A 27383-nucleotide genomic window follows, 5' to 3' on the forward strand; every position below is an offset into this window, starting at 1 on the left:
CCGCAGCAACCCCGGTTCGAATCCGGGTCACGGCATTATTTTTATATGGTAAAATCCCGAAGGCATTATTACAGATTCTGAGTATTCCAATTTTGACAGATCACGACGGTTACAGAGTAAATCTCAGATAACCATGATGACCGACGAAAAGACTGACCCATCTGAACGCTCACGCAATCACGTTATGGATGCGTCAGTGTTGTCCTGACGTCGAACCAAGTACATTAAACCGTGTATTTTTATTTACTTCCGCTAGGTGGTGATATATTAAATATGAACCATGTACATCCTTGATATGACTTGAATACCTTTGAACACCCTGGTGTTTTCAATGACGTTTATATAGTTGATTAAAATATATATTTTTAAATTATACTCTAAATCTCACGTAAACCGTGTGACTAGTTTGGATGGGTTTGATCACTATGATGATCACACTGTGTGACTGAAGAAGGTCTGATAGACGGCGACCTGCTGATCCGGTGTTGGTCGATGTTTGACTTTGTGTCGCTCCTCCTTCATAACCACAAAACCCTGCTCTAAAACTCCTACAAACTCATTCACAGTCTGATTCCAGCAGACCCCATTTAACTAATCTAATAGGCTACCTCAGAATTGTTAAACATGGAGACCGTTTCATCACACACACATGAATCCAGCAGCAGTAAAAGGAAAGTGATCGCGGTAGTGGGGGGCGGTTTGGTGAGAATCATTGCATCTTTATGACTTGATTACATATCTTATAATGCTGTCAATCACCATTTACTCTCTGTATCAAATCAATCACTGGATGTTTGAGTATTTGAAAAGTCACTCAGAAAATGGAAGATCAATGAAATTGAATTAGTAGTTTGAGTCTGACTCAGGTGGTCTGTTAGATGTTTTACTCATTAGAGAATGTTTGCTATAAAAAACAAGTGGACAGTTATTATTTTAGAATATGACCTTTGTTAATCACAGTAATTCAGAGATAGTAATTCTGTTATAACATAATGTACAAGACAAGAGAAGCATGTTAATGATTGACAAAGTGGTTATGAAACTCTGTAAATGTTCCATTATGTTACAGAAGGTGTTGACTTTAACATTTAAAGATGAAACACGTTAATGATATAAAGGACTAATCCTGCACCACAGGTTTTGTCCAAATGCTCTTTATAATGAGAATGTCTTTATGAGACTTATAGTCTTTATGAGTTTGTAACTGTATACACCAACTTTAGGGTAAACGTTCTTCTGATATTATGCTTAAGGAAGTGCCATCAATAAGATTGATGATACAAATATGATATTATTATATAATATTGTACTTATTGGCACAAAGCACAATAATAGTGTAAATAATATGGTGCAATGATATTTGTTGGTTAGACCTGTGCTGGTACTTTGTGCCTGAGAAAGCACCAGTATCCTTTTCAAATAAAATGATTAAAATAAAATCATCCAGAAAAGTATAAGGGTTAGGAAGTTCATTAAGGGTTAGGAAGTTAAGTTCATAGGAAATAAAATAGGTCATTGCAAGCTTTCCAGAAGCCCTAAAATCCTATGTAATTTTCAACACTCTTACAAAAATGTGCTGTGACTGAATCATGGTACAGGTGGTATAAAGTGATGGTAAAATATGAACATTTTCAAATACCATGATATGTACTATTTACACTGCACATGGTATTATCACAGCACATATCCAAAAAACATGCAGTCACTTATTTAATACGTTTGTGTTTTTTGTTAGTACACGCACAGATATTATTACGGTCGGTCATAATCTACTTCTTCCTCTAACCCTGTCCATTTAGGTTGGATCTTTGAACGCCTGCTTCTTTGCCAAACGAGGATTTGACGTTGCAGTATTTGAATCTCGGGAAGGTGAAGACATAATCTATCTCTTAAAACCAGCATTAATCGAAATTTCATTTGAAGGCTGTGATTCTGCATCTCACTTAAATCGCTTCACTTTTTATTATTCATACAGCAACATCTTTAAGCACACTTATAATCTTGTGGAAGGATAACTCGTGTTTTAACTAACCTGTTCATTCAAACTTTTTGTCCTGTTAGATATTCGGCAGGCAAAAGTCGTGAGGGGTCGAAGCATCAACTTGGCCCTGTCCCATAGGGGGCGCCAGGCCCTGAAACATGTGGGAATGGAGGATACGGTGGGTTTAGTCATTTACATGTTTATTGTGGGGAGTTGCGTGCAGTTTACATACATTTGTGTCCTCTTTATAAGAGAGCTGGTTATAGTTACTCAAACTGGAAAGATATCATGAAAACATATTTTCACTCTATTAAATAATGCATAGCACAGTGAATAAGTAGCCTAGTAAGTAGTCATTAGCATATGCTTTTATCTACAGTGACTTACAGTACAGGACATACTGTACAATACTGTAAAATACACAATACCCCTGAAGCTGGGTTCATTATGTTACATATTTATATCACAATGTATGTGTTTTAGAGGCATGCAAATGAATTGCTTAATTGCAAAGAACTTGCCTAACTAGTATTTTCTATAACAACTCATGAATTGTGTGTGTGTTGGCTGAATAGTCTCAAACTTTTCCCACAGAGGGAAGTAAAGAAAATACCATGAGGAAGTGTGAACATGTGAAACTAGGTCAAATGGTACTTACACTAAGTACTTGCACAGTCATTACAGAAGTGTTGAATTTTGGTGCAGAATTCGAATGTGTTTTGTCGGCACATATAGTGAGCATAGTCTCTGTGATTTGGTTATTTTACACTTGTGTGACTTTTCAGCCTGACCGAGCCAGGAATGCCAGATCAGGAACCCCGAGTTAACACGACTTTTCATATCTGACAGAGTGTGACAGTCAGGCTGAAGCGTTAGATGTATAAGGTGGATGGATGAAGCTGCTGCGAGCCCTTGTATTTGAAATGCATAAAGTGATTTACCTAAGCAGGACATCTGCCTGGATCAACTTCTTTTGTTGGTCCTGGAACAGCATTCCTAACAACCCGGATCATTCCCAAATTAGATTACGTTTTAGGTTACGTTTAGGGGCTTCAGTAATGTCTTACATGTTGAATGAAATTGCTAAATAAAAGTATTATTTTCTTCATATGTATACATGTACATTCATGTGCATATATATATATGACAAAATGTATCATATTTGTCAAAATTGACACATTTTTCAATATGACAATATTTATCATATTATCAAAATTTATGACAAAAATTAGACTTTTATTCAGCAAGGATGTGTAAGGGTTAATGCCCGACGAGGTGTCCATTGTCAGGTATTAATGGACGAAGGGTTGCCTCCGCCGAAGTCCATTAATACCTGACAATGGACACCTCGAAAGGTATTAACCAGTTTATACCATGTTCACTTGCCAAATAACAATTTTTTAAAACATAAGTTTATATTTTAATTAGTTTTACAATCGAAATCTAACGGTTTTAGAACTCCTTTACTAGGTGTCCTACATCACTTTTTAATGGACACCCTGCAGCCAATCAGAATCGAGTATTCACCCAGACCATGGTATAAAATAAAGTATTTTCAACATTGATAATAATAAGAAATGTTTATTGAGCAGCAAATCAGCATACTGTAAGGTTAGGGTAAGGGTAACCCTAACCCTAACTCACTGAAGACTGGAGTAATGATGCTGAAAATATATATTGTTCCCGATACAATTTCCTTGCTGATATAATGTCTTTAACAGTAAGTTTAGACAGTCAAATCTTCTTTTCTTCTTTCTTTTAGATAATTTCTAAAGGCATTCCCATGCATGCCCGTATGATCCATAATACTAATGGAAAACGTTCTCCCATCCCCTACGGAAAGAAGGGACAGGTAACAGATAACTATTTACATGTCACATCACATATTCACACAAATGTAGTAGCTTTAAATTACCCTCTGGATGCTTACCTCAGTCAAGTCAAGTCAAATTTATTTGTATAGCGCTACATAATACACATAGTTTCAAAGCAGCTTTACAAAAAATCATGATGGTAATGTTTATAATATCTTCATGCCTTATAGTTGCATTTAGACGATAATATAGGCTAGTAGTTTACATTTTGCAACAATATACAAGCAATCTAGCAGATGACATATGCTATAGCAGTTCAGAATTGTCACATGACAGGTTGTTGTAAAGTTATAGGGTTATTCACCCACTAGTTGAGAACATTTACATCAGACATACATTCATGAATGAAGTCCGCTGATACATAACTTGAGCACCATGACCAGTGACCCCAGCAGAGTCAATACAACCTTCTCCTTTAAAACCAGTGTGTTAATCATTACAATCATAATGTACACATAAAAGTGTCAATTAGGACTTTGCCTTTTTTCCTTCAGTTAATGAGAAATCGGCACTTATGTTTCGTTTCCTGTCATATTATATCTACTACACCTTTCCATGGAATTAGGAATTATAACATAAAAAGATAAATATATTTATCTCAAATACACATAAATGTAAATAAATATTGAAAAGGGAGAAAAATATATTTTGTTGTTTGTATCAAATGTGACAGTAGTTTGACAGAAATGCAACATGTATAGATTTGCTTTACATTCCCTTATCATTGAAAATTACTAAATAAATAAAAAACCTAATAACTAATAAGAAACTAATTCAAAAATTAGAAGTGTATACAATTTAGAAGTATACAATTTGTATAATTTTGCAAATGAATAACTTTTTGGGGCTGTGTAGGTCTAAATAAAAAAGTAAGATGTGTATCATTTTAATAATTTAGCATATGAATAAAAGTGCATTTTTGTCCTGTGTAGCTCATCATATTATTCACTGTTGTACAATAGAATTTTATGTTAAATATTTAATATTAGACCTCAAGCTAAATTATTTCAGAACCACTATTCTAAATATCCTTTTTGAAAATCCTGTTTCACTGAGAAATATATCACAGCCTGGAAATCATGTTGTTTCATGTTGACGTATGAGGCAAAAAGCCCTCCGATATGCTTTAAAAACCGTGGACATGGGAACATATCTCTGACCCAGTGTTCATTTTGTGCGTCATGAGGTTTGCAGAGATTATGATTACTAAAAACCAGCAGATGGACAGAAACAGAACTGCATTTATATCATTATCTTATTACTACTGCTGTGTAATCTTCTCATAACACACACACACACACACACACACACGCACACGCACGCACACACACACACACTCACGCACACACACAGATGTTCGGGTTTCCATGTTTTATGGAGACTTTCCAAAGACGTAATGATTTTTATAATGTAAAAACGGTATATTCTGTCCCCTAACCCTAAACCTACCCATCACAGAAAACTTTCTGCATTTCAAAAAACATAATATACTCTGTTTTCCTCATGGGGACCAAAAATGTCCCTACAAGGACAAAGAGTTCTTGGTATTACCATCCTTGTGGGGACACCGTAGTAGGGAATACCTGAACCACAGACACACACACGCACGCACGCACGCACACACACACACACACATACAGGGATGTGTTTCATGATGCTAAGCTGTTGATAGTGTATATTGAAGATCAGGTGAACTCCACATCTGTCGTAAATCCATCATTTTAGATTAAAAATATGTAATCCAGAACATGCATAATAGGGATTAAACTTGTCATGATTCCTCTGTCTGACGGACTCTATCCACACGAAACATGCTGTTCAGTGTGATGATGCGGTTTCTTTTGTAGTACATCCTCTCGGTGGACAGATCCAACCTCAACAAGGAGCTGCTCGCAGGTATATCATTCAACCAACACTGAATGTGCCACTTTATATCAAATCATATTTCAATATAATAAAGGTATATATATTTTGGGTTCTTTCGAAGAAACCATGTGTCCCTATTTGCATATCTATCCTGAGTGGTATGCAAATTTTTCTCTCTCATTATTTAAACTTCTTTCTTAATTTTTCCACTTTTTGGATAAAATCAAGTCCTTCCCTATTATTATTGTTTATTAATTTTCTTTTGTTGAATATCCAGATTCAATTTTAAATAAACTAGCATTCAAAAGTTTTGGGTTGGTAAGATTTTTAAACGTTTAAATGTGAGATGTCTCTTCTGCTCACCAATGGGGCATTTATTTAACCAAAAAACACAGTGAAAACAGTAACATTATGGAAATATTATTGCAATTTAAAATATCAGTGTTCTATTTTAGTATATTTTAAAATGTATTCCTGTGATGTCATTACTCCAGTCTTCAGTCCAACAATGGAAAAGTGTTTGTTGTCACCTTTGCTCAGTTTAATGGATCCTTGCAGAATAATCATATTCATTTCTTACCTTAACTTCCAAACTTTCAATGGTAGCACATTAGTCTGCGGTTGCAAATTTGTGAATGCTATTTCATGATGACTAAAGGGTAATAAATCTAAGTTGTAATACCTATAAGTTCACAAGAAATAAATTTCAAGTACATACTTTTTGTGCTTTAGGACAAGAGTAAATGAACTGGGATGCAGTCAAATGTATGAATGCTTGTATTTACTGAATAAACATGCCGAATTGAAATGTTTTCTTGCAGCGGCAGACACATTTCCAAACACTACGCTGAACTTTAATCACAAGCTGCACGACTGGAGTCCAAAAACAGGAGCAATGACCTTTATTGGGTAAACAGTGTCTCTTTCTCTCTAAATGTCTTTCTGTCTCTATTTTGGACATGGTAATGCTATGTTTTTTTGGTAAATAATACTATGGTATTCTTTGAAATACCACGTGAAGGAATAGTTAACCAAAAATTAATATTCTGACATTATTTACTGTCCTTTATGTCATTACAAATATTGAAAAAACAAACATGCAGGTTTGTAATTTTAATTTCTAGGTGAACTATACCTTTAAGAATGTAACTTCAATCACTGGGGTCAGGTTTGGCTGCCTGACAGGGTCATGTGATCACAAGAGTTTGCAAATTCCCTTCAGTCTGTGGATATTCCTTGTGAATTAGATTACATTTCAGACCTGGTCTCTCGACAGACCCGATGGCCAAAAGAAGGAGTTGCAGGCTGATCTGATCGTAGGCTGTGATGGAGCTTTCTCTGCGGTCAGGAAGCAGTTCTTACGGCAAAGTCGGTTCAATTACAGCCAGACGTACATTCCCCACGGGTACATGGAGCTCACCATGCCTCCTATAGATGGAGATGTAAGCGTCACAGCATGTTATCCAGCAGTCTTCATACATATCTGTCCCTATTTTGTCTGTTCACATCTCTCTTTCTCTCTCCCCGTCCTCTAAGTTTGCGATGGAGCCCAACTATTTGCACATTTGGCCCAGGAACACTTTTATGATGATTGCCCTGCCTAACTTGGTGAGGTCATTTAATCATTTTTCTGTTTTTTACCCTGTTATATTGCTGTTTTTTACTTGCATGCAAAGTTTTTTTTATTTATAATAATAATCAGATATTAAAGAATATTTTATTTTATTATATATTTTTTTGTGATTATCTATTCATTATCAGTATTATTATTATTATAAAATATTAAAGTATATTTTATTATTTATTAAAATGTTTGTGATTTATTTTTAAATATTAAAGAATATATTGCTAATTTATTATTTTATAAGTTTTTGTGATTATCTATTCATTCCTTTTTTGTGATTATTATTATTATTATTTTATATAATGTTTTATTATTTATTTTTAAGATAATAATAACAATGCTTATTATTGTTGTTTTTAAATATTAAAGAATATTTTATTATTTATTCAAGTTTTCTGTTATTTTCTATTCATTGTTTAGATTATTATTATTAAATTATTATTGTTTTAATTGATAGAATATTTTATTATTTTAATATTTAGTTTTTTATAATTGTTTTTTAATTATCTATTCATTTTTATTTAATATAATAGTTTATTATTATTTTTGAACAATAATAATTTATATTATTGTTTTTAAATATTAACTAATATTTTATAATTGTAGTATTTATTTGTTTTCTGTGATTATTCATTATTATTATTATTTAATTTAAGTAATTTTTAATTAAGTAATTTTTGTGGGTATGATAAGAATATTTAATTATTTATTAAAGTTTTCTGTGACTTTCGGTTGTTTGAGATTATTGTTATTACAGTATTATTTCTGATGTGGTCTTTCATAATATATTTCATGTCTGTGTTTTTTTCATACTCGGGGTCTTTAGATTTACTGTTTGATTACAATTGTTTATGAATAATTCAAATAATTCGGCCTCCAAATGCCTTTTTAAAAGGTACATATAATATTTTGCTTTGGTTATGTTGTAGTTTCCTTGTGTAAAATCATGCTCCTTTTGATTTTGTTTCTGAAGGACAGGACGTTCACATGCACGCTCTTCATGCCCTTTGAAGATTTCGAGAAGATCCGCAGCGGTGACGAGGTCATTCGTTTCTTCCAGAAATACTTCCCTGACTCTATACCTCTGATCGGAGTGTGAGTACAGCTCTTTCTCTCTCTCTTTCAGTCTGCTTCATGCTCCTTCAGGTCTAGAGTACATCTTGGTTAGGTGTATAATTGCAGTCTATAGACACACAGGTCAGCGGGTGTTTTGTTTATTTGTATGAATGTTGTGATACTGTACAAGCTGTTTAGCATTTGAGAGTCAACTGAAGATGTTCTTCTTGTGCTCAAGATTTGCTTATAACAATTATTCAGCACTCGATGTTCCACATTGAAAGTTCCAACAAAACTACATAGATTTACAATACAAAAGTTTGAGGTTAAGATTTTTTTAAATGTTTTTAAAGAAATATCTTATGCTCACCAAGGCTGCATTTATTTGATTGAAAATACAGTAAAAAATATTGTAATAATGTAATAATATTGTGAAATATTATTACAACTGTTTTAATATATTTTACATTTTAATTTATTCATGTGACGGCAAAGCTGAATTTTCAGCATCATTACATCATTGCATTAGTGTCACATGATCCTTCAGAAATCATTCTCATATGCTGATTTGCTGCTCAAGAAACATTTCTTACTATTATCAATGTTGAAAGCAGTTGTGCTGCTTTATTTCTTTGTAGAAACAGCAATACAATTTTAAAGGATTCTTTAAAAGATTAATAGAAAGTTCAAAAGAACAGCATTTATTTGAAATAGAAATCTTTTGTAACACTATAAATGTCTTTAATGTCATTTTTTGATTATTTTAATGCATCCTTGATTTAAGAAGAAAAAAAAGCATCTTACTTACCCCAAAATTTTGAATGCTAGTGCATGATAATTTTATATTTTGCATAATATAATTATATTTTGGGGTTTATGAGTCAATGATGTCAGTGATGTTCATGTTTGGGTTTTAGATGTATTAGTAAATCATAAACAAAGTACAGTACACCCAAAAATCTAAATTATGTTATGTGTATTAGTCTGTCAGATTTGTGGTGAATGAAAGTCAGTCACTATTTTCTTATTGTATCTAAATAAAGCGATCCACTTTTGTGATCCACTGAGTAAAGAAAGTCATACGGGATTGAAACAACAATGAGGGTGATATGATATTTAATCATCTTCTGCATCTTAATTTGACACTGACCTTTATATAAATTATTCAATTTCAGTCTTTCATAATATATGCAGAATAATAACTAGTAAATGTGCAAAGTAATACAGGGTGGAATGCCAAAAAAAAAAAAAAAAGTTTTTTATTTTAATTAAAAGGAGGCTTTGGATGAGATTGGAGATGTTAAATGTCATAATTAACATAATTAAGCAGTGAGTCATTGTGTCACAAAGAAAAGAGCCAGTGTTGTATATGTGCATGTATTCTGTCAGACGGAGTGTGTTTGTGTGTGTTTGTGTTTTCTCAGTGAGGCTCTGAAACAGGATTTCTTCCGGCTGCCGGCTCAGGCCATGGTCTCGGTGAAGTGCTCCCCGTATCATCTGTTTGATAAGTGTGTTCTCATGGGAGACGCGGCCCACGCTGTGGTCCCGTTCTATGGTCAAGGTATGAATGCGGTAAGTGGATATTCATTCTGATCAAGTTTTTTTCAGTTAGTCTCCAGCTGTAATTTCTCCCTATGAGGTTAACATAACCTCAACATCAAGTTGCAATTTGCCGCTTATTAACAGTATACAGAAATATTCCAGTAGCTCTCGAACATGTAATCATCTTTTTATAGGCTTGACCAGAAAATGGACTATGGTTATCATTGAGATACTATTATAGTTTACATTTATAGTTAGAATTAGTTGTTAAAGCTTTAGCAAGTTTTATTAGTTTTGTTTTTAATGTGGCTATATAGTTTTTATTCATTTTTATTTCAGTTTGAGTTATTTTTGTACATCAGGTTAAACTAAATGAGTTCATGTTTTTTTTTAATATATATAAAAAAGAGTTTAATAAAGCATAATAACCCTGATATGGACCTTATTTTAAAGGGGTCATGACACAAAAAATCTAATTTGCCCTGATCTTTTGACATACAAGAGGTCTTTGTACCATTAAAACATCCTGAAGTTTCAGAGCTCCTCCTCATTATAAACAAACATTTATTTAAACAAGCACCAAAAATGTCTCGTTTTGATACTGTGGGATCTGTAACGTCACACAGGCAAATATATTTGTAAGACATAAGACAGAAAGTGAGATATTTCAAGCCTTTATTTGTTATAATTTTGATGATTATGGCTTACAGCTTATGAAAACCCCAAATTCAAAATTAGAATACTATATAATATATTAGTTTAACCTTTTAAGTTGAATTACTGAAATAAATGAACTTTTGCACGATATTAAACATTTTCGAGTTTCACCTGTAAATATATATATACAGTACATATATACAATATATATATATTATTTTTTTTCTGTAAAATGTCATGTCCATCCATGTCATGACCCCTTTAAATATTGTGCATGTAAATGTGGTCACGTCTTATAGATAGAGTGTTTCAACTGAAAGCCCAGAAAGATGATTTATTTTTTATTTTGATTCACAGGGCTTTGAGGACTGTTTAGTTATGGACGAAATTATGGACCAGTTGAATGAAAACATTGGTAAGACTGAACCGGCTTCACAAGAAAATTCAAGTTCAAAACATTTCTGAAATAAAAGGAATTCATTAATTAAATTAAAGTAATATTAATTAATTACATTTCTCAAAGGTTCATCTGTCTTTTAAATTTAAAAATACTTCTGGGAATGGGATAATTTCATCCCCGAGTAAAATCACAGGAGGATTTCTAGTTAGCAGTATGGGTTATAATTATTATATAAAAGCCAAGAGGGAACTAAGAGATGCCAAATATTTGATCTTAAATTGCAGGGATATAAAAAAAAGAGCTCACACCGTATGTAAAACATACACATAAATAAAGAGAGAGTCGCTATTGAAGATACATTATAGAAGTACATGAATTGTTTTCTTATTGTCTGTCTACAGCTGCGGTTCTTCAAGAATACACCAGAGTCCGAGTACCTGACGATCACGCCATAGCTGACCTGGCCATGTACAACTATGTAGAGGTACAATACTGTATCTGAACACTAGGTGCTGTCACTTCCAGCAGTCACATGACTTCCCACATCACCTGCAGATCAAGTGTAGTTCATTTGACTTACTTACTGGAACTCGCAGCTAACAATGTCAGGGTCGTGGGGTTTGTATTTTAAGGGGAGGTTGATTATAATTTAACTTTTCTAACTTTAGTTAGTGTGTAATGTTGCTGTTTGAGCACAAACAACATCTGCAAAGTTACGACGCTCAAAGTTCAAAGCAAAGGGAGATATTTGCTTTTAAAGAAATTGTTTTTTAAGGACTACAACAAACGGATGGTAGGGACTACACGACATTCCTCCTGGCACTAATCCTAAAATTTACATAAACTCCGCCCCCGGGAACACGATTTATAGATGATCAAGACAGAATATGTTAATCAATGACTAGATGATAACTACACATAAGCTACATAACATCAACTAACCATTCAGAAATGTTGTCTACATGATGTCACTTCTTCTTGAGTCTCTCCATCTTTGTGTGACTCCGGTTTGAACATAAAATGCTAAAAGTCTTTGAAATTTTCAGTGCATATCTGTGTGAGTTAATGCTAATGCTAGCTGCCAAGAATGAGCTGTTGTAGCTCCGCCCCCTGTGCCCGGAGCAGCAGCTCATTTGCATTTAAAGAGACACACAAAACTGTGTTTTTGCTCACCCTTAAAAAGTGACAACTTTAACATGCTATATAAAAATGTCTGTAGGGTATTTTGAGGTAAAACTTCACATACACACTCTGGGGACATCAGAGACTCTGAAAAGTGCAATCTTGTGAAAAGTGCATTATACCACCACTTTAAACAGACTTTTTTATTTTTATCAGAGCCGCTAGACAAGGCTGCCCTTGTTTTTCTGGTCATTAAGTTGAATGCACACATACATTACAGTACAAACACACACTGACACTTTTTCACACAGTAGCAGTAATCACTCTGCCACCAGCTGATCGGATGTGACATGCAGACCACAGTGAGACAGGACAACCTCATTACTGTTGGCAGTGTGAAAAACACACACACACACACACACACACACACACACACACACACACACACACACACACACACACACACACACACACACACACACACACACACACACAGACACACACTAGACCACAGAGCTAGACCATTAAATGCTGCCATTAGCTTCACTCATCATGTGATTTGTGTCATAGATGAGGGCGCATGTCAATTCCAAATATTTCCTGTTCCGAAAATACCTGGACAATATCCTTCACGTCATCATGCCAAAAACAATCGTCCCCCTTTACACAATGGTAAGAGCTTCTTAGTGTTATGTATCATCTTGTTGGTGTGTTTGTTCACTAATTCATATGTCCGATTGCTTGGCTTTCAGGTCACATTCACCAGAACAAGGTACCATGAAGCGGTGAATCGCTGGCACTGGCAAGATAAGGTGACGAAAAACAAACCTGTGTGTTTGAAAGTGCTCGAGAACAAATGACTCATGTCAGTGTGAAATCAGGAACCGTGAGGCTGAAAACACAGTTTAAAACAGCATTTCCACTCTGAGCTATTAACAAAACATTATTCCATCAGAGTTATCGTCGTACATTACAGCCTGATGGTAGAAAAACTTTCATTGTGTTCTTTGAGTGTTTTTAATAATATTAACTCCAAAATTTCAGTAGTTCAGAAACTAATCAAAATGTGTTGAACTGTGAAATTAACTTAAACTTTCTAGAATATGTGCAAAAACATTATGTATCCTACAATGCAATGCAAAGAGTTTATAGTTTTTTCTTCTTCTTCTAATAAGCCATGTACAGTACTGCACGCAGATTTCCAGACAGTACCATTCAAAAGTTTGGGGTCTATAAGATTTTTTATGTTTCTTATGCTCACCAAGGCTGCATTTATTACAGTAAAACAGAAATACTGTGAAATATTATTACAATTTAAAATATCTGTTTTTTATTTTAAAATATATTAAAATGTAATTTATTCCAGTGATGCAAAGCTGAATTTCCAGCATCATTGCTCCAGTCTTCAGTGTCACATGATTCAGCTGATTTGCTGCTCAAGAAGCTTATTATCATCAATCTTACAATCTCACCGTCATATTTTTGTGGAAACCATAATACATTTTCAGGATTCTTTAATAAATAAAAAGTTCAAAAGAACAGCATTTATTTGAAATAGAAATGTTTGTAACACCGTACATGTCATTACTGATCGGTTTATTTAATGCATTCTTGCTGAATAAACACATTTAATAAATCTTACTGACCCCAAACCTTAAAACTGTAGTGTAGACTGTAATTATAATTATATATGCAGAATTACTTTTTTTTTTCATTAGAACAAAAGACTGCATTGTTAATGAAGTGAAATGTAAACATAGTGCTTTTCATTTAAGTACAAACTGAATGGAAATCACAGATGTCTGTAGAAGCACTTAAAAATTGGATTAAATAAGGTTTTGGAAGTTTCTCACGGCACAGTACAATAATAACAGATTGTGATCCATCAGTAAACGTCTTGCTGGTCTTTTGCAGGTGATCACTCAAGGTCTGTGGCTGAGTGGAGTTGTGTCCGCTGCAGGAGGGATGTATGTCTTGGTCAGAAACTCTCACAAACTCCCCAGCATCTCTGCAGAGCACCTGTGGACCCGCATACTCACGTCAAAGCGCTTCTGAAATGTGTTGATGTTAACTCACCAAAGATCTTTCATAGTTCTGACCTGGACCAAAATTGAAATCTTCTTCATAAGTGTCATGATGTTGATTACCACAGGACACCATTAGTGTAGTGAACTTAAAATGGGAGTACATTGGGGCAGCTTTTCCAGATGGTTTAAAAGCAGAAATGTGCAGCTGGTATGATTGTTAAAGCACTTATCTTCTCATCAACAGATTCTTTAATGCAAAGCGACTTAAATTGCATTCAAGGTATACATTTGATCAGTTCCTGCATTCCCTGGAAAGCTAAACTTTAGCATTGCTAGCGCTATGCTGCACTTCTGGAGCTACAGGAACGCTGCCTTGACATGAGTTATTCTGAAAAACATTTATTTGAGCTCTTAAGTTGTCTAAATGTACTTTTTTTGAAGTGGGAATATTTCTCAAAGTGTTCTGTTTACTTCCTGTGCCTGTGTAGAAACATGTGTAGATTATTCTGTATTTTCATTCTGTGATAATCAACATTATGTCTCGGGTTCTTTCACTTGTATTGAATCCAGAACATTCCTTTAAATAAGCCACCATGCACTTGAAATTGTTGAGGGAGAAATAATGGACATATAATTCTGTGTGAACGTCTAATCTGGTTTGCTTTTACTTTATATATCATATAGACCACATCTGAGTGGGTGAGCACATAAAGGTATAATTACTGTTATAAATGAGGTAAAGGTGACTGAATAAAATCTTTAGTTCACTAAATGATTGAATTCTTCTGCTTCATGGGTCTGTCTTCATTATCTCACTTTCAGTACAACTAAACATGGTCATTTATCCTTTATTTTTAGGGTGGGAGAAATAAGTCCTCTTGTCCTCATGGTTGTCAATTTGTCATGTAAAATCTAATCCCCGTTTGCATTTAACCCACAAATCCTCCAGAGACCATAATCCATGAATGAGATAACAGATGCCTTCTCAAGCATTCAACTTCATTTTCAAAAATATTTATCAGTATGTCTTTTCTGTATTTTTAATCGGTTTCATGAAATTGTAAACTCTTTTTAATGCAACTATTGGTATTCAGCTTGTTTTAGCCGTGATCCAGAAGAGTTACATGTTCACATCGGGATTGTAATTGTATTTTTAGAACTGGGAAAATTATGGAAGCTTGCTTCCGCCACAGAATAAAAAATAAAAAAAGTTAATTGCGACATTTATCTCACAATTCTTGACTTTTTTCTCACAATTGCAAGTTATCAAAGGGATAGGCTAGTTCTCCCCCCAAAAAATGATCCCCATAATCTACTCACACTCAAGCCATCCTAGACATATGACACCCATACGATGCGTTTTTGTGAGAAAAATACTCACAATTATAACTTTATAAACTGTAATCACTAGCTTTCGGTAACGGCCATCATTTCACGAGAGTTGAGTTGGTTCTATGGTTGAGTTCCCCGAGATCGGGGCCGTTTCTCAATATGCGTTCTTGTCTGTACTTGTGTTCTTGTGGCCTTGTGAAACGTCATCAGTCGCTGCCCAAGTACTGTCCCAATTCAAAAGTTCACATCTAGCCAAGTCCAGTTCAAATCCCCGGATGTGTTCTTGATCCGCCCCTTTTACCGAGGATGCATGTAGAGGTGACTTGTGCAAACTTGAGACAGACAGGTATCCCAGAATGCATCTCGTCCCACCAGCAAGCGTCAATGGCAGAGGAGAAAACCCGCGTAATATCAAAATACTACTGTTATCGTGTCACGAAATTTAATTCTAAGAGTGTTTCAGTCGAGAATGTAGTTGTTTAAAGCTCAAATCTGTGGTTTATTTATAAAGATAGCGCCTATTTGAAAAATGTATCTGACGTTTTCGGAGTTGTGAGATCCAGGCGATCACCGGGCGCTCAGCGCTCATTAACCCCGACTGGACCAGCTTTTCCTCGGCTAGTGCTTCTGATGTTTGCCGCTGGCTCTGCTGTCTCTAGTCTAGTGGTTAAACATGAGATATAACTCGTCTTGTGTATATCTAACGGGCGATCTTTGGTCTCATTAATCTATAATTTGTTCCATGGCAAATCGTTTTGGCTGAGGGCAAAGTGAAGTTTCATAATTTTATATATTTAGGCTATTTAACTTGAGCTATAGGCTATATTAAGCTGACGTATGTTTGACTGAATTGTTTGCTTTATTTATTTTTATTTACTTATACTTTTATACTGGATATCAGATCATTAAAACGGACATTTAACAAAAAGAGTCAGGGTTGTGTAATTTTATTTTAGGCTATATATTTGAAAATATATATAATATTTTTTATATTTATTTTATTATACATTCTCTTCACTGTACATGTATAATAAAATAAAAGGACACAACCCCGTCTGTTTTTTAAATGTCAGTTTTAATGTTCAATAATGTTTAATATTTTGAAAATGAAAGCAAAAAGAAGCAGGGTTGCGTTTTATTTCGTGTTGTTATGCAATGAAGATAATCAATGTACACATTGCCTGAACCACATTTGTGTGGCCATTTAATGTGTTTAAGATTTTTTTTTAAATGAAAAGAGGCAGAGTGTTGTTTTATACCATATTTCGTTTTATTGTTGCCTAAAATATACATAAAACCGGAGTAGCCAGAGCGTGCTGAGTGACGCGATCAAGAACACCGCTGTCCCATTTGCAGAATAACCGGACTTGCGTCCTCTCGTCCTCGGGAGTTCGTTCTCCTAAGTCGAACTTGGCAAGTCTGAACTACCAAGGACGCAAGTCCGAAGTTTGCGTACTTGGTATTGAGAAACGGCCCGGGTCTCTTCCGCCGGAACTAGCCTCGTGTACGGCCGTTACCGGAAGCCAGTTATTATACACATATTGATGTTTTTTATTTTTTTATTATTATTATTTTTACAAACACCCATTGCTTCGCTTCAGAAGGCCTTAATTAACCCCCCGGAGCCAATACAATACATTCATTTTGTACATACTTTTGTGATGGATGGCTTGAGGGTGAGTAAATCATGGGATAATCTTTTTGGATATCAAACCCTTTAAGTATATAAAAGGAAAAACACACCTCTTCTCAAGAAGCAATTTGAGGTAAACTCACCAAAGTTTAATAATTAAGGGTTTGTTCAAAACCCTAATCTAAAAATGAAGCAGTAGAAATAGTGATGATGCTTGCCTTAGTTTCATAAAGGACAGAAAGTTGGTTTCCTCCAGGGGGCGCTGTGGATCTGAATGACTGTCTGGATGAGTAGCATGCTGTCCTCCAGGAGAGTCCTTGCATGAACACTGTTCCTAATCTATCGAAGGACACTCACTAATTTATTCTACTCACGGACTGTGTGATCTAAGCTGCTGGATATCTCATCATCCCACGGAACTGGGTGAAGGTGGAAGTTTCAGTGTCAAAAGAGATGGAAAAGGTATAATTGATCGAAAGTCATTTTCATAAAATACTTACAGCAGTTATAATTGACATAACTCGCACAAGTCCTGATTGAAACACAAAAGTCCATTTATGTTGCATTACTGCTGCATAAAGGAATCCTTGTTTCCATGTTAATAAAAAGAGATGTTGCTGTATCTTCTGCATATTATAAATTTTGATTTAGTGTGATATTAATGAACTTCAATGCCATTCTTTTAATGTTACCACGGCAAATGTCAAAGGGGTCGAACTTGAATTGCATTGATGTCTGGTTCATCATTGTATTTGGTGGTGATGTCCAGAGGACGAGTGTCATTGCTAGCGATGATGAATACGATGGAGGAAGAGTTGAAGGTCACTCTCTTTTTGGGCCGGTCAGCGCGGCTATGCGACATCACAATGGGACGTACAGGATGTTCGATGCGGGACAGGGGGCGGTCCTTAATGGTGTGCGGCAGACTGGCCAGGCGAGAACAAAGCATCTGTAACATGCACCTGCGAAACTGACCAATCAGAAAGAGGAAATACATTCATCAAGATGCACTGCACAAAATGACATACAGTACACGATAGATAGATAGATAGATAGATAGATAGATAGATAGATAGATAGATAGATAGATAGATAGATCTATCTATCTATAGATAGATAGATAGATAGATAGATGATAGATAGATAGATAGATAGATAGATAGATAAACTAAATTGAACAACATGGTAAATGCACTGAAAAAAATGAATAAAAAATTGCTAGTAAATTTCATAAGAAATTATCGAGTAACACAATAATTAAATTTTAATAATTAAATATGAAATCTGGAAGTAGAAAGACTGAAATGGTATTTTCTTGTAAAATGTACTCGAATAATCTGTTTTATTTGACAATTTTGAAGAAAAATTTTTTTTTTACAGTGCATATTATCCTGACAACTTTATGAATTCAGTTTTACTTTTTGTACAAGATCCTGTCTGAGTAATTCCTTATTTTTATAAATGAAAATACAAAAAAATATTAAATAATTTTTTATTTCTGTATTTGATAACTTCCTTTACAAACAACTTAATAATTTTAAAGATGTGAAGATTTTCATGCCACAATTTACGGTACAACTTACTAACATTTTATACAATTTAAAAAATCATTATGGCCCAAAAATGATGGAAAAATACAGGTACAATTTTACTGAATCTAGTAATCTAAGAAATTGTTCTTTTATTTTTTATTTATATTACTATTTATTATCATAGTTATTTAATTGAAAATCTCAAAGGTTCTCCATGAGAGCTGAGTGACCCCTGCTGACCTTTCTGCTCATGAAGGCGTAGATGACGGGGTTGTAGGCAGTGCTGGATTTGGCGAAGAGAGAGGGAATGATGGCTACCGTGGGGGAGACGATACTCTTCCTGCCAAAGGCCTCCAGCATGGAGACCACAGCATAGGGTGTCCAACACACCAGGAAACAAGAAATCATCATCAGGAACATCACCGCCACTTTCTTCTCATATCGCAGAATCTTAATGGTCTGAACCGTCTGCAGATCCTGGATAGAGCGCAGCTACAGGAAGAGAACAGAGGACATTTTGTCATGCTGTGGTCTCCATGAATCGGTTTCATTTGGTAAAACACGTCACACGTCCTAGAAAAAAAGACCAGGTTATATTGTGTGTTGGTAGTGACATCTTCACTGTTTGGAGAGCCTTGGATTAGCTAACATAAATGAATAAATTATTTAAACAATATTTGTTTATTCATTTAAAGGTAGGGTAGGTCAGAATTGTCTAAAAAAAACTTTTATTCAAATTTGTTTAAACTGTCTTTATATACCAATGCATAATTAAAATGTAAGTACTCTGATAAAAAGAGTATAAAAATCGAGTGACTCTAGACCGTTTAATCTTCATTAAACACAGCTCATTAATTCCATTCACTCCCACCTAAAAACGGGTGCGCGACTGCGCGCACGTGGGCAGAGCCAGTAATAACGGCGGTAGTCATGGCGACGGAGAGTGACAGTCGCGCAAGCCAATCCTGTGATTCGTCCCGAATGGAAATAATGAGCTGTGTTTAATGAAGATTAAACGGTCTAGAGTCACTCGATTTTTATACTCTTTTTATCAGAGTACTTACATTTTAATTATGCATTGATATATATAGAAAGTTTAATCAAATTTGGTAAAAAGTTTTTATATAAATCCTACCTACCCTACCTTTAATGATCAGATACTATATCAGCCCAGTTTGATATGACACTTACCATGATGCAAAAAAAAAAAAAATCTGCAAAAAAACTTTAATGTTCTTTCATATTCTTGGCGTGATGGTAAATACATCAGTATTGGGAACAGTAATTCTGAAGTGACAAGTTATAAATGATTTTCTAAATTATTGAAAAATATGATTCTCAGAAAAAATTCAAGATAGAATTTCCTTTTATCGTTTTTATAGGGTAAGGTAAGAAGGATACAAATGGACAAGCAAACGTAATGATATTCTGGCAAATTTTACATCACAACACCATTAAAAATAAACAAACATTAATTTAAAACCATAGTAAAAGTTGCTATCTTAAATGTTTTAAACAGATTTGTTAAAAAAAACTATTCTAGAGGACAGAAAAGATAAAGAAGGAATAGAATAGGCCAGATTTACAAACATCATAAGAACAACTGATTTACAGTCATTTTCAATACACATAATACATGCAATCTGGATCATACATCCACCCATTTGTAAAATAATTTATGCAATTTTATATATATATATATATATATTTATATATGTATATATATATTTTTTATTATTAGCTGTTTAATTTCTATCCTTGTATCATTAAACTGGTCGAGGTTGATATGGGAGTTAGAAAGTAATTAGTAATAAGTAATGCAATACTTTTAAAGAGTGTTCATGGTGATGAAGATATATATTGCCAAGCTGATTGGCTTTAGACAGAGGTCAAATGCTCAGAAACATAATGTCCTATGAAACTTGCTTTTGCTTCTTTAATTAAACATACAATTTGCATTTATTATCGTCACACAGCTGCAAGAACAGCAATAAAATCTGCTGAGTTTGACCGAGCATCTCTCAGAGCTCCTGCCATTGTGTAACTGAAACAGAACTGGGTCACCGCTTGGGTGCGCAATGGAGTTCAGTGAACAGCTGATCAAAGTTTGCTCCTGAAATAATTTAGTCAAACTGAAGATGCTTTTCCAAAGCCAGTATAGTCATGCTGCTGACAAGGCACGTATAACACCTTCATTTATTCATTATTTGGGTAAGGAGTGTGCATTTTTGGTTCATTAACATCAAGATTAAGGTTAAAAGGGATTGTGTACTTTAGTCTTTTGACTGGTCAAGTTTTACCATTTTAAACAGCTTTCATAAAACTTCATAATAAATGGCCCTTTGGTGGAATAAATGTTTTAAACCGTGTTGTAAATATAAAAACATGTATACAACTCTAAGTAATCTCTCAATTTGAATGTCTACCCATTTTATTCATTCATGAGTGAATCAGTTTACTACTTCATTCATGCATAAATTGATTCCCTGATTCATTCATGCATTTATTGATTCCCTGATTCATTCATATGCTTATTGGTTCACTGATTCATTAACGCATTTATTGATTCCTTGATTAATTTATTCAAGGATTTGTTGGTACACTTAACCATGTTTACTCATACAGAACAGAATAATCAAGACGTGCGGAGCTGTTCTGTAAAAAACACAGAGGCATCATGCATGATCCTCTAAAGTCAAGGACACTAAAGGTACAGTTAAGAGAAGAAAAAAAAAAAACTCAGAGCACTTTGTAAACCCTCCCTCTGCCAACAGAGAGAAGATGAAATAGTGAATGAAAAGCCTGGATGATTAAGAAACCCCCGCTGTGCGTTCTAGGGTGAATTTCGGAGCAAGAATACCAACACTGTAAATGTGTTTATGTATTTTCAAGGGGTCTCGTCTGGTATTGTGCCTTAAGAGTTGAACTTTTAGTAGTATCCTCATGAAGCTTCCAAAATTGTGATGAAGTCATCTAAATGATTAAAGGTAATGCCAGATTTTTGTTTATGTCTCACTGGCTTTTCTTCATCTCAGTGGTGTTGGACTTTATATTCACATTTAGTGTGTATGCATGAACTGATGCCACTTCACAACTGAGCTGTTCCTTTCAATCCATGCTTTTTATCTGTCTCAAATCAATACAATTCTTGGATTACATCCACATGCAGTCTTGTGTTGTGCTGGTACACAGTCGGCTGCTCATCATCACTTTGTGGTTGTTGTGGTTTGTTTAATCGATTCAGCAGTTTTACACTTTCTGATCGACTGCTGCATCTCACATATTGATCCACACCATCACATATATAAATATGAATTTATGCAGTCTGCCATTGATCGGAACAACAGATAATTCCACCAAAAACTTCAGCCAGTGTTGCTGTTTTGAATGCTTTCATGGGAATCAACCTATGGCTTACTTGTGGCTGTCTCTGTACATAAAGCTGCGATAAGAGACAGTATTTCAAAACGCTTCAGTAAGCACACAATCATTTGTAGATCATTTTACAGCAGTCCTGCCCTCCCCCACCTGGGCGGCACACCTGATCAAATCTGACGCACAGGAGCTGCGCTGATGAAAAGCTATTTATGTTCACAATCACCGTCTCTGCTTATTGTTTGAAATAGCCCCTCATACAGAATGTGTTGGCCCCATACACTGCTAAATCACAACAGCTTGACAGTGTGTTTATAAAAGAACAAGAGAGAATGATGAAGGTTAAAAACAGAAAGAAAGAAACTCAGGTGACATGCAAATCACAGGTCATGTGATGCTTTAAAAGACAGTTTTGTTTGTGCCTATATATATATATATATATAAAGGTAAAAAAGTAACTAAATTTGTGTAATTTAATTATTTTTGGAATTTAATGCGCTACGTTACTTTTGCATTATTTTTTTTATTTTTTTTGCATTATGAGACTGGGCTTGCTTGTTTGTTTTTTAATTTAAAATAAAAGAGCAAAAGTTCTATTTTGGCAAATGTAAAGGCCTTTTCACGCCAAAAGTGAAATGAATAAGCCTTAGGCTCAAGCAAACATTTCAGCTGTGCTGGCATGCTGGATTTCAGAACAATAGGACGCAGAAGAAGAAATAAATTCTGCATCTTAACTTCATAAAGGCCTTCTGAAGTGAAGCAATGCGTTCATGTAAGAAAAATATTTAATACTTCAATCAACTAAAATAACTAGCTTCCGGCAGACGGCCGTATGCATCGACGAGTCTTTAAACGCCTCAGATGGAAAGTTATTCGCTGACAAAGTGACGCCAAAATGAATGGGAGTCAATGGAATGCTAACAGCAGGTGTGGGCGTGTTAGCCAATGGATGCCCTCATAAGGTACGCTTTCCGGATGCTGGATTACCCCCTTGGTTTGAACTGCGAAAAGCGTCAATTCCCGTCATTAAGTTGTGCATCAAGTTCAAGGGTTACTCTTTTGGCGCAAGTCGATGCGTACGGTAGTCTATTAACCCCCGAAGACACGTGGAGCACTTTAATCGTGAATACATTCGCTTTGATGGACTTTCAAAGACATACAGCCATTCACTCCCATTATCAACTGAAGAGCCAGGACATTTTTTAATATAACTCTGATTGTATTCGTCTGAAAGGAGAATGTCATGTACACCGGATGGCTTCAGGGTGAGTAAATCATGGGTTAATTTTCATTTTTGGGTGAACTATCCCTTTAATCCGATTTCTGTCAACATGGGGACAGGAGAGCTGTCAGTCAATAAATGAGAAAACAAAGTAACCACTGTAAAAAGTGGTAACCTCCAATTGTAACCGTAAAGAGCTGTTTTTGTTTTAACTTGATTTAACCCATAAAATTACATTTTGTTGGAATAAATGTATGTATTTAATGTATTTTAGGTTTATTTTTTTCAGTCTGTGGCACACATAATTAAAGGAAAGTGTTTGCCTTACCATTTTCACTGTATACAAGATGTTTCCATAACAGTAGGCCATGACACCCACAGGGACAAAGAAGCATCCGAGGAGGAAGAAGAGAATGAAGGAAGCATCATTGGGATCTTTAGACGCCCAGTCAAGAGAGCAGCCTAACTGATGGACTTCCAGCGTGTAGCGGTTCCATCCCAGGAGAGGAGCTCCAGTCCAGGCCAAAGAGTACAGCCAGATGTGTGTGATGGCCCTCCAGGCCCAGGGGAAGTCAACGACCTTGGCATGAACCACACGGATGTAGCGCTCATACGCCAGGCCGGAGAGAGTCATGATGGAGACGATACCTTAAAGGACGAAAAGAGAGATAAAGAGACAGCTGACCTAGATAGACAGACAGAGACAGACAGACAGACAGAGATAGATAGATAGATAGATAGATAGATAGATAGATAGATAGATAGATAGATAGATAGATAGATAGATAGATAGATAGATGGAGATAGATAGATAGATGGAGACAGACAGACAGACAGACAGATAGAGATAGATAGAGAGACAGACAGATAGACAGACGGACAGAGATAGATAGATAGATAGATAGATAGATAGATAGATAGATAGATAGATAGATAGATAGATAGAGAGACAGACAGACAGACAGACAGACAGACAGACAGACAGACAGAGATAGACAGACGGACAGAGATAGATAGATAGATAGATAGATAGATAGATAGATAGATAGATAGATAGATAGATAGATAGATAGATAGATAGATAGATAGATAGACAGACAGACGGACAGAGATAGATAGATAGATAGATAGATAGATAGATAGATAGATATTTTTTCTTTTCTTTTGATTTTTTGGGTGAAATGATCTGGACATGTTCTTGACAGATTTTGTGAGATTCAAATGTAAATGTAAACTATATTATCGCCCAGCTGCAACTATGAAAACATTGAGCTATTAAAATCATGATTTTCTGTAAATTTGCTTTGAAACAATATATATTGTGAAAAGTGTTATACAAATAAATATAAATGCTAAACAATGTTCTCTTTTACAGAAATGAAGCTCCCATGCAGGATACAGTCCTAAATTCAACAGATGATGGATCGTAGTAATTGCTATCATTTCATTTTTCGAAGTAAACAACTGTATCTCAGAGTGGCAGTATACACAGACAGAGTCTACTCTGCCAAGAGACTTTCCCCCAATTACCCAGACATCCACAGTCCTCAGTGACAGAGGCAGGCCGGTGGGGAGGCAGCACTCGCATTTTTCCTCAGCTGTCAGAAGTATTCACACAGACCTCTTTATACATCAAATAGAACTGTGCTTGGTAATTTTGATGTGGAATATAATGCAGGATTACACAGTGAGCCACATCTCTTCAAAACAGTTTTTATTTAAATTAGTCAATTCTCAAGGGGGGCAAAAACTGAGGTCATAGACTCAAAATGTCTGTAAAAAAAAATGTAGAAGCATAAAAGGAAGCCGATTTCGCATCTAAATGCGTCAAATGAGGCAGTACAGAAGCAATCATGAGAGATGATAGTCTTTAGAATTACACCAGGTGTGACCTTGGGGGCGCAGGTGCATAAAATGACCATCTATCTTTCAGAAATGAGATTACAAAGCTCTTCTCAAAGCATATCCTCTCACAGATGCGTTGTTGATATTCTACCGGTTATTTCTGGTCCATTAAAGTGCCATTATCTGACTCTATTCGACTTTATCTTTCCCTGCAGCAGATGGACTTTAATTTTCATAAATGTGTCACAGTTGTTTACGAACGCTTAGAGCTGCATCTTTGCTTTCCGTTGTAAACAATATCAAATAGCCCTAATGAAGCATAAATGTTCTTATGACCATGAAGCTGTGGCAATATCTGATATAATTAAGTTAGCCATAGGCCTACCATATTTCCTTTAATTTGAGTCATGCTGCCAAAAATCCCTTAATAACTTGAACAAGATTGCATCAAATGAGTCAGATGATGATCAGAGATCATTTGGTGTAGAAAAGCCAAAATGGCAGAGAATTAAGTTTCCTGCTCCTTTAAAAAAAAAGAGAAGATTTTTATCCAAAGAAAAAGACCCTACAATCTCACGCCTCTTCTAAAGTTGAAAAGGATATCTAAACAATATCTCAAACTGTCATCTGATTAAGATCTTACCAAAAGACCTCAATGTGAAAATTTCTCATCAAATTCTTACAAGACCAAATGTTTTCAGCTATGTTATCCAAAGTCATTTAATGTTCATTCTATGTCAAGTTATCAATGCAGTGTGTTATTTCACTTCTCCATATGATTACCAGCGATTCCATAGGCTACTTCCATACTTAAAGGTAACATACACATATAGGTTATGATATTAATCCAATGTGTTGTCTTGTTCTCATAGCTTTTTAGAAGTTATTAAGATAATTTGTCGCGAGGTAGCTGATCCTGTCAGTCTCGCTGCGCGCGCTGCTGCAGACTTTAATCGCGTGAGAAATTTTCGTACGTCCATTCAAAAAGTCTAGACATTCACAAAGCTGAAATAATATAAAGATACAAAGAATCACAGCTTACTTACAGTTTACTTAATGCCTGGCAGTTGTGGTAAATAAATAGCATCCCACACAAATTGCTAAATGTGGTGTGCGTTAGTAGACGAGGCTAATTTTTGCTCTTTTAAAACCTCTTGGTTTCCGTAATAAACCTACGCAGGTAGCCTACCCTTTGTTCAAGAGGATTTTAAATGATTTGCTTTTGCTTATTTAACATCTGATATGTGCTTTCTATAACGTTTATAGGCTATTACATAACTGCAAAAAAAAAAAAAAAAAAAAAAAAAAAACGGAATTTACTTTCCATTTTTTTAATTTACTAAGAATTACTTTCTTAAAAAATCAAATTCGAAGTAGCCTATAATGCTTATTCAGGCAAATCTGTCGATACATGAGGAACTAAAGACAGAAAACTGACCGAATAAACTGTTGCTGAATCCATCCCAAACACATGTGGCAGAATTAAAGACCCATCCTCTCTTCACGCACGAGACGAATGTGAAATTAACTCCAGTGAGGGACACCAGCAGATCGCTGACACTTATATTCAATATTAACAAATTAGTCGGAGTTCGCAGTCTCTTGAATCTGCAGTAGAGAATAATGACGATGATGTTATTACAGAAGCCCAGGACACCGATAGATCCGATGGTGAACGTCAGGAGTTGATAAGTCTCATCGGCGAAAATATAGTTATAGTTCTCCAGGTTCGATGTTTCATTGAAAGAATTCATTTCTTTTCTAAGTGAATTTCCAGCATGGTCACTGTGAAACGCATGAAGGTCAGTGACCCGATCCAGTAGCCCGTCCAGAATGAATCAGGGCAGTCGACCAGTGTTTGTAGTTCAGTGTGTCAGTAAGGCTGAAGACGTCTCAGAAAAAATGTCACCTACTTCCAGAGAAATGCGTAAAAGTTCTCCCTGGATCCACAAGAGACTGCCAGCGTTTGCAGTGATTGCCTGTCACTGCTGAGTGAGCGCTGTGATGTTCAGTGTGTAGTGCGCTGTTGTGAACACTAATCACAGTAAGGGTGATGTTCCGCATATCTACTCCGCTGTTTTGAAAACTTATGACAAGAACGGCGATGATGATCAACCTAATGTGCTGAGAGAAAAATAGCTGATAGTGACGATAATGTGCTGTATTAATGCACTGTTAGGACATCATTTCTGAACTGAACATGAATCAGGTCGTATTACGGCTTACGCTGTTTTGACAATGTATGACTAATAAAGAAGACTAATCAGTCTGTTGAAATGTTAGGCTAATGTTAAA

General features: G+C 35.3%; 2 protein-coding genes across 3 annotated transcripts; one reads left to right on the forward strand and one right to left on the reverse strand.

The window, feature by feature from the left end:
- Positions 1–529: 529 nt before the first annotated feature.
- kmo (kynurenine 3-monooxygenase) lies at positions 530–15369 on the forward strand. Its single transcript, XM_079636364.1, has 15 exons — positions 530–702; positions 1800–1869; positions 2062–2159; positions 3744–3833; positions 5703–5751; positions 6543–6630; positions 6998–7163; positions 7258–7329; positions 8319–8440; positions 9826–9973; positions 10958–11015; positions 11402–11484; positions 12693–12794; positions 12875–12934; positions 14037–15369. The coding sequence occupies exons 1-15, from the start codon at positions 625–627 to the stop codon at positions 14175–14177; spliced, it is 1425 nt and encodes a 474-aa protein (XP_079492490.1). The 5' UTR covers positions 530–624; the 3' UTR covers positions 14178–15369.
- A 1367-nt stretch (positions 15370–16736) lies between these two features.
- Positions 16737–27339, reverse strand: opn3 (opsin 3). 2 transcript variants are annotated; one of them, XM_079635305.1, is made up of 4 exons: positions 26527–27339; positions 23572–23891; positions 18887–19138; positions 16737–18084 (listed from the first exon to the last, which is right to left on the reverse strand). In XM_079635305.1, exons 1-4 carry the CDS (start codon positions 26840–26842, stop codon positions 17818–17820), a joined length of 1155 nt encoding a protein of 384 aa, XP_079491431.1. In that variant the 5' UTR covers positions 26843–27339; the 3' UTR covers positions 16737–17817. The 2 variants fall into 2 exon arrangements, with proteins under 2 accessions (XP_079491431.1, XP_079491432.1); XM_079635306.1 differs by having other exon boundaries at positions 17058–18084; positions 27002–27222.
- Positions 27340–27383: the final 44 nt, after the last annotated feature.

Source organism: Phoxinus phoxinus (genome assembly GCF_949152265.1).
Source record: "Phoxinus phoxinus genome assembly, chromosome: 14".
Taxonomy (NCBI): Eukaryota; Metazoa; Chordata; class Actinopteri; order Cypriniformes; family Leuciscidae; genus Phoxinus; species Phoxinus phoxinus.